The 7,020-nt window shown below is 60.6% G+C and overlaps 1 protein-coding gene across 1 annotated transcript in view; it reads right to left on the reverse strand.

Annotated features, from left to right (window-relative positions):
* The window catches only part of VWCE (von Willebrand factor C and EGF domains), a 24,605-nt gene that overhangs the window by 14,518 nt on the left and 3,067 nt on the right, over positions 1-7,020 (reverse strand). Inside the window, exons 3-7 of the mRNA XM_014544539.1 lie at positions 4,460-4,576; positions 3,529-3,657; positions 2,356-2,780; positions 2,192-2,285; positions 894-976 (exon numbers count right to left, since the gene is read on the reverse strand). Coding sequence (XP_014400025.1) covers positions 894-976; positions 2,192-2,285; positions 2,356-2,780; positions 3,529-3,657; positions 4,460-4,576 — 848 coding nt within the window. The remainder of the gene's footprint in view (positions 1-893; positions 977-2,191; positions 2,286-2,355; positions 2,781-3,528; positions 3,658-4,459; positions 4,577-7,020) is intronic.

Here is a 7,020-nt window from a genome sequence, read left to right on the forward strand (position 1 = left end):
CGCACACTCACCAGGCAGACGCACACTCACCAGGCAGACGCACACTCACCAGGCAGACGCACACTCACCAGGCAGACGCACACTCACCAGGCAGACGCACACTCACCAGGCAGACGCACACTCACCAGGCAGACGCACACTCACCAGGCAGACGCACACTCACCAGGCAGACGCACACTCACCAGGCAGACGCACACTCACCAGGCAGACGCACACTCACCAGGCAGACGCACACTCACCAGGCAGACGCACACTCACCAGGCAGACGCACACTCACCAGGCAGACGCACACTCACCAGGCAGACGCACACTCACCAGGCAGACGCACACTCACCAGGCAGACGCACACTCACCAGGCAGACGCACACTCACCAGGCAGACGCACACTCACCAGGCAGACGCACACTCACCAGGCAGACGCACACTCACCAGGCAGACGCACACTCACCAGGCAGACGCACACTCACCAGGCAGACGCACACTCACCAGGCAGACGCACACTCACCAGGCAGACGCACACTCACCAGGCAGACGCACACTCACCAGGCAGACGCACACTCACCAGGCAGACGCACACTCACCAGGCAGACGCACACTCACCAGGCAGACGCACACTCACCAGGCAGACGCACACTCACCAGGCAGACGCACACTCACCAGGCAGACGCACACTCACCAGGCAGACGCACACTCACCAGGCAGACGGACACACACTCACCAGGCAGACGTACACTTACCAGGCAGAGGCACACACACCAGGCAAATGCACACTCACCAGGCAAATGCACACTCACCAGGCAGGCGCACACTCACCAGGCAGAGGCACACTCACCAGGCGGGCACACACTCACCAGGCAGACGCACACTCACCAGGCAGATGGATGCACACTCACCAGGCAGACGCAGACGGTGCAGTTCTCCGCGGGAGGGGAAAACACGGCCCCCTCGGCTCTGATGACGCCACCGTGGAAACAGCCTGTGGGGACAGACAGGCGGGAGGGCGTCAGACCTCCTCAAAGCAGAGGTGGTGTCACCGCCATTCCCGGCAGCACACACCTGGCCTGGCGCCTTCTCTCAGGGCGGGAGGCCCCGGGGCGGGGAGGCCCGGGAGGGGCGGATCCGGGTCCCCAGCACTGGGTGGGCTAAGCCCCCTGGAGAGCTACCGGGAGACACCCCAGAGGACGCCCCTGGGAGGGGCAGAGAGGGTTCCATGTCCAACAAAACCAAAACTGCGCTGAGGGCATGAGCTTTACTCCCATCCTGTCGGAAAGGCAGCCCTGACGCTCAGGTCCCCGAGTGGCCTGGCCATGGCCCTCACCCTCTCTGGGCTCCTGTGAAATGGAAACGCCAGCACGTGCCCTGCAGGGGGCTTGGGAGGGTCCACAAACTCAGACGTAAAGTACCCAGCACTTCACTCTACGGCTCGGTACAACGTAGGGACCAGGAAAAGGTCACGACTATCACCCAGAAGCCGGCAGGGGCCTTGGTACCCTAACCCACAGGGAGACGTTTTCACTGCCAAGTGCAGCGGCCACGGCACCCTATCACCACACAAATGCACACTCAGGCCCCCCAGCTCCACCCAACAGAACCTGCTTTCTGACAAGACCCCCAGCGGTGCGTGTGCACAGTGAGTTTTGAGGAGCTCTGTCGAAGGGCCTGTTAAGATTGGGGTCTTTATCCTACAGCAACAGGATGCAAAGGAAAGACTGTAAGCGGATGGTAGGAGGAAATCAGAAGGGGTGCAATTTACAAAGGGCTACTCCTCTGGCTACAGGATGGGGCGAGGGAAAGGGACTGCAGCGTGCATGCGGAGAGACTCATGGAATGAATGGATGGATGGATGAATGGATGGATGGATGGAATGAATGGATGAATGGATGAATGGATGAATGGAGGGATGAAGCTCAGAGGGATCCCAGAAGATGAAAAGTCCCCCTAGAGGGATATCACAGCCTAGACCAGCGGTTCTGACTGTGGTCCCTGGACCAGCAGCATCACCTGGGAACTTGGTAGGAATGCTGATTCCTGGCCCCACAAGTGCTCAATGGGAAGCTCTGGGGTGGGGCCCAGGGGCCCCCCTTCAGGTGATCCTAAGGTCTGAGAGCAGCCTATCAGCTGCGGAAGGGCTGGGGGAGGGAAGAGGCGGGACCACATGGGGAACCCACAGCCTCCCTGGACCAGCTCCCACCTGTACAGGACGGACAGCACCCCCCGTCTCCGGAGGGGATCGGGTGGGAACAAGCAGCTTCACACGTCGCCTCCTCACAGGTCACCTGCCCGTCCTGGAAGTGGGAGCTCCGGTCACCACAAGACCCCGCACCCGACCGGGGCAGCCCGAGGACTCTCACCCACCTCGCACCAGCACTGGGAACACCCGGGCTCTGTCCAGTGGCTCCCCGAGTCGTGCATGGCTCCCAGATGCCAGCAGGCAGAGGGCCCCTGTGTGGGCTGTGGGGCTGTGGGGCTCCTGGGCAAGGAAGGGATAACCCCCTTCTCCTGCGGTTGTGAGGAAGGTCTGAGGGTCCTGAACAGGGGGATGCTAGGCACTGGGGTGGCCATTGGGGTGGACGGCAGCCTTGCCAGGACGGAAGGGGAGGCTGCTGGTAGTGCAGAGGTGTGAGCGGGCGGGCAGGTGGTCCGGACTCCCGCTGGGGGCCCGGGAGCCCCAGGAGGGGGGTGTCCCGGGGAGAGGGCCGGCCGGCTGGCCTCGGGCAGCAGCAGCATGTTGGGCGGGGGCTGCAGGATGGCGGATGGGGCCAGCACGGCCGTCGGGAACGCTGGAACGGAAGCACAGGGCCGTCCTGAGGGAGGTGGGACCGAGGGGCTGGACTCAGCGCCACCGCAGTCACCGAACGCCTCTGGGCCCGTTTCTCCAACGTGATGGGTCCCGCGCCAGCCGTGCGGCTCTAAAGTACTTGGTCTGCGACGCGGTCACACAGGGAGGCGGATGGGGAAGGAGCCAGAGCGCAGGCAGCTACAGGGCGCCGTGTGCCTGCCCGCGCTAGGCGTGCCCCCTGGGGTGGGAGCCCAGGCCCCGGAGGACTCGCCATGGACTAGAAGGAGCACCTTCGGTTTTTATACGATATGGAACCTACATTTCCCGGCAGGCACCGGCCGGCATAGTGTGGCCGATAGATCTGACACCACTGCCCAGTGTCCCTGGGGCCCAAGTTACGGGGCTCCGGGGGAACAGAAGGGCCAGGGAACAATGAGGTGGAAAGGGAGAAAGCACGGATAAAGCAGTGGAGGGAGGAAGGAAGTGAAGTGTAAGGAAAATGAGTCAAATATCAAGAGTGGGTGGAGAAGGAAGAGGGTCAGGCTCTGGGAGGGCGGGGCCTGGTGTTGGAGGGTGGAGCCTGGTGCTGGGAGGGCGGGGCCTGGTGCTGGAGGGTGAGGCCTGGTGCTGGGAGGGCGGGGCCTGGTGCTGGAGGGCGGGGCCTGGTGCTGGGAAGGCGGGGCCTGGTGAGGCTGAGGGTGGGGTGGGGAAGGGGGTCTGAGAGCTGGGAGGCGGGACTGGTCACTCACCTTCACAGGACACCCGGTCAGCCCGCAGCCTGAAGCCGGGTCGGCACGTGCACAGGAAGCTGCCCACGGTGTTGTGGCAGGCGTGGTGGCAGCCCCGCCGCTCCTGCGGCCTCCGACACTCGTTGACATCTGCAGGAAAGCCTCGCTGCCCACGGCTGCCTGGTCAGGGCTACCAGGCCTTCCTCCCATCATCCCTTAGCCCCAAAGGCCGGAGTCTCCCTGCCCGGGGGATGGGTGTGGCTCAGAGGCCGGGCAGCGGGGCTGAAGTCTGTGCTATGGCCCTCGCGGGGTCATGCATCCAGTGGGCGTCTAATGGGTGCGCCAGGGACTCATCCCCAGCAGCAGGCAGCAGTGATCCAGTGCCGGCTGGAGGGGAGGAGCCGCTGGGAACCGCAATCCACACCTGGCACCATCCCACCCGGCGGGGTCGGTGGGGTGGCCCCTTCTGAGAAAGGAGTCTCAGCGCCCTGCCCGGGCCTCAGGACACACACCGAGTTTGGCTGGAACACGGCCCTGTTTCCGGCCTGGGGACCCCAGCTCCGCCCGCGAGCCCCGCTCCAGCCACACACACTGGAAACTCCTGCTAAGGGCTGAGAAGACAGGGTCTCCTCCTAAACCAGAGGCGCTAAGGCAGAACGTGCGTCATTTACCAAGAGGAGCAAAGGCAGCCAAGAAAAGGGGGGAAGAGGGGAGTCCTGGGGCGTCTCTGGGAGGAGGGGGGGGAGAGCAACAACTGGATGAACTGGCACTCGGCCAGGAAAAGCCCACGGCGGGGTCTTCCCCGAGGAGCCCCACACGCTGACAGGCTCGGGGACCAGGAGGTGCTGACTGCCTGCCCGCCGGCCTCTCCCTGTCCCTGTCCCTGTCCCTGCTCTGTCCATCCTCCTGATTGGCAGCCTACGAGTGGAGACAACAGGGTCCCCGGCCTCACCTACACAGGAGTGCCGGTTGCCGTGGAGATGGAAGCCGGGCCTGCAGGAGCAGGTGTAGCTGCCGATGCTGTTCCTGCATCGCTGCTGGCAGGGCGTCCCCAGGCATTCGTCCGTGTCTGGAGGGAACGGACAAGGCTGGAGCGCTTTCCCGTGGAGTTTTGGAAACATGCGGTCCCTCGTGTCCCTCATCGCCATCTCCTGCCCCACTCGGCCGTGGGGGGATCCCCTTAACCCCCCCTTTCTCTCTGCCCACATTCAGTGTATCCACTCCTCAGCCCCCCGGATCAGCCTTCCCCCCACCCCACCCACATCCTGGCCCCGGCCACCTTCGTCTAGACCAGGGGTGGGCAAACTTTTTGACTCGAGGGCCACAATGGGTTCTTAAACTGGACCGGAGGGCCGGAACAAAAGCATGGATGGAGTGTTTGTGTGAACTAATATAAATTCAAAGTAAACATCATTACATAAAAGGGTACGGTCTTTTTTTTTTTTTTAGTTTTATTCATTTCAAACGGGCCGGATCTGGCCCGCGGGCCGTAGTTTGCCCACGGCTGGTCTAGAGCAGCGGTTCCCAGCGTGGGGCACACGCCCACAGGGGGGCGATGTGATTTTTAAGGGGGGCAATTCGAGAATGAGTTATTCACAGTGAATTTCTTTTGCATTTATGGTTCTAGGGGCCTCATATGTAGCAGTATACAAATATGTATCGTGACACGTTTATGCATTTCAGTTCTCTATTATATATTTTGAAACTTTGCTATTTTTTCCTATCACTTCATATAGTTATTTTTTTAACAATTTCTTAGTGATTTCTTCCTCAGAACTTCAATTGTCCTTTCGTTCTTTTATTTTTCTCCTTCGTGGATGCCATGTTCTTTGGAAGCTTGTTTAGACCAAGTTTATGGCCTTTTGGGCTTCCTCCACGTGAATAGGGGTTCACTTTTTGAATAATAAGAATTATATGTCACGGGGGGAGGGGAGGTATCAGGATTTTAGAGACGCTTAGGTGGGGCGCGGCCAGAAAAAGGCTGGGGACCACCGGGCTAGAGTCTGGAGAACAGCCCTGCCTCTCCCTGCGCTCCCCCCAGGCCTCCCTCTGCACAGCCTCCCAAAGGGCACCTCTGACCAGGCCCCTCTCCCTCCTTGGCTCCCGCAAGCACCGATGCAGCACCAGAGTTCACAAGCCCTGGGCTGCCCCTTCCCCGGCCTCCCCTGCCCCTCGCCTTTGCCCTGGCTTAAATTCTTGCCCTCTTCCAAGTGCACCCCACTCTTGTGGGCCTCCCCTTTGCCCATGTCCTCTTGTCCGCTTGGACTGCCTTTCTGTCTCGTCTGCTGGAAAACTCCTACTCATACCTCAAAACCCAGCTGCTATAGCACCTCCTCTGTCAAAGCTTCCCCATGCCAGTATTTGCAAAAGTGAAACCCTACATGTCCATCGTAAGAGAAGGGTTAGGAGCTGCGGGATGTTTGTGCTGCAGGGCACCAGGCCACAGTCTAAGAGCAAAGCAGGGCTGTGGGCCCTGACGGGAGAGATCTCCAAGGCAGATTGTTGGAGGGGAAAGCAAGCAGCGGAATGACTGGGCTCAAATTCCAGCTCCGACACGATCTCGGACAAGTTATTTCATGTCTGTAGGGCCCAGTGTTCCTATCAGGAAAATGGAAATAAACTTCATAGGATAATTTGGAGGATGAAATGAGAAAACGCATCCACATGCTTAGCAAGGTGCCCATACACAATCATTCAGGACTGTGCGCTGTTCATCTCTTATTACTTCTCTGTAATAGTGTGTGTGTGTGTGTGTGTGTGTGTGTGTGTGTGTGTACATGTGCTGGGGAGAGGCAGGCAGATTGATAACCAGGTGCTACGGATGAATCGTGTCCCCCAAATTCACATGGTAAAGCCATAAACTCCCAAGTGATGATGTCAGGAGGGGGCCTTTGGGAATTCGGTTTCGATGAGGTCTGGAGGGTGAGGCCCTCAGGATGGGATCGGTGCCCTTAGAAGAAGAGACATCGGGCTGGGGGACCTGGAGGTCCAGACTGCCGACCTTGCCCTGCCCCTGGGCTTGCCCTGTCCTTCAACCCTGGAGCCAAGATCCCTCTCTCTGCCATCTGCGAGCCCTCACCAGGAATGGAGTGGCCTGGCACCTGGACCTCAGACTTCCACCTCCAGAACCGGGAGGCTAAACTTGTGTTGTTCCAGCCACCCCGTCCGTGGGGTTTGGTTACGGCACCTGAGCTAAGGCCCCGGGTCACTCTCTGGGGCGAGCGGAGTGCAGGAGGGAAGAGGGCCGGAGCTGGCGGCCTTTAAACCTTTGTTTACAGTTGATGACAACAGCCAACAGCAGAGACTCACACTGCAGGGCCCAGGGGGACTGTGTGTGGCTGCCTCACCTCACTGCTTCCTCACCTCACTTCTGTGAGTGAAAGTCACCCTAAGATCGCTCTCACCCTGCTCACCTAGGAGGGAGGCGCCTCCTCTCCCGTGGGTCCCCCGCACCTGCCCCCGTCCCAGCCTCGCGGCTTTGCTCCCCACCAGGCTGGGCCGCTGGCAGCCGGC

This window comes from Myotis brandtii, unplaced genomic scaffold, assembly GCF_000412655.1.
Source record: "Myotis brandtii unplaced genomic scaffold, ASM41265v1 scaffold369, whole genome shotgun sequence".
NCBI lineage: Eukaryota > Metazoa > Chordata > Mammalia > Chiroptera > Vespertilionidae > Myotis > Myotis brandtii.